Source organism: Opisthorchis viverrini (assembly GCF_000715545.1).
Source record: "Opisthorchis viverrini unplaced genomic scaffold opera_v5_3663, whole genome shotgun sequence".
Lineage (NCBI taxonomy): Eukaryota > Metazoa > Platyhelminthes > Trematoda > Opisthorchiida > Opisthorchiidae > Opisthorchis > Opisthorchis viverrini.
Genome location: NW_008756167.1, coordinates 1 through 1,070, shown reverse-complemented (window position 1 = coordinate 1,070; position 1,070 = coordinate 1). Strand labels below are relative to the sequence as shown.

At 43.6% G+C, this 1,070-nt stretch overlaps 1 protein-coding gene across 1 annotated transcript; it reads right to left on the bottom strand.

Moving 5' to 3' along the window:
• Positions 1–518: 518 nt before the first annotated feature.
• T265_16044 (hypothetical protein) lies at positions 519–938 on the bottom strand (the record flags this gene model as incomplete). The annotated part of the gene is made up of 1 exon (XM_009179534.1): positions 519–938. A coding segment is annotated over one exon (420 nt), but the record flags the coding sequence as incomplete, so codon positions are not given.
• Positions 939–1,070: the final 132 nt, after the last annotated feature.

Genomic DNA, 1,070 nt, shown 5'->3' with positions numbered 1-1,070 from the left:
GGTACATCTCGGGTTGCATGCATCCATATTAGGTGCGCTTGGTATTTGATATCGTCTAGCTCGTCTTCTGTTACCATTAGGATGGGGTCCCATGGGATTCCTCGTATAATATCTGCTAGTTTTTCTCTAAACTCGGGATCTAGGACATATCTGTCCCATGTAGAGAGTAACCCGGCGATAGTCAGGTCTTTGGTTATTAGTCTGGCGAATAGTTTGAATCTTTCCATAATGAGCTCCCGGTTGTTCTGTATGAAGTCGGCGATTTGGGTTGCGATACCCTGACCATGGTACCCTAGGAGATGCCAAAATAGTTGGTGTGATATAGGTAGTTCGGCAGCGAAGTTCTTAACCCATAATGCGCTCGCTTGCAGGTTGCGTAGTGCCTGTGGCCAGGTTGACATCTTAATGATCTTAACCCCCCGAGTTAGGGTTTAAATAAAAGGTATTATAGGAGTAAAGGAGTAAAATTATAGGGATTTAAAGTACCAGTTTTTAAAGTGACAAGTACATAACATACATGGTGGTTCGGGTAAGTCAGGTGAACCGACCTTTACATGAAATTTGAAATAAAAACATCGTTCCAAGATGGCTTTGCCATCAGCGTCCATTACATAATATGTCAAGGGGTTGTTGGTTGTGATAAGGACAGGTAATCTATCCAGTCTTTCATCCTTTTGATGTTTCACATGGATATCAAATGCATTTCCTCCAAGTAATTCCTTGAAATCGTTAACCGTCAGTTGTGTGATCCTGGGTTCTTCCATCAAGGCTAGAGTCTTGTTGAGTAAATTCATCAAGAAAAACTGACTGTGGTCGCCTGATCTTTGTACTGTCCCATACACATAATTTTCGGCGACGAGTTTCACAAATAGTGTTTTACCAGTGGTTGTGGGCCCCTCGATCACAAAGGCATTCTTCCGCGTACATAGTTTGTTCATGACGGCGGTTAGAGATACTAGTAATTCCCGTTTATTGATGTTGTTGACTCGTATGAGTTGGTCCAGCCAGTCTTCTCCTTCTCGTGTGTCTGCCGGGTGTTGGCATGTCCGGCTGTGGTGATTGCTGGTGAG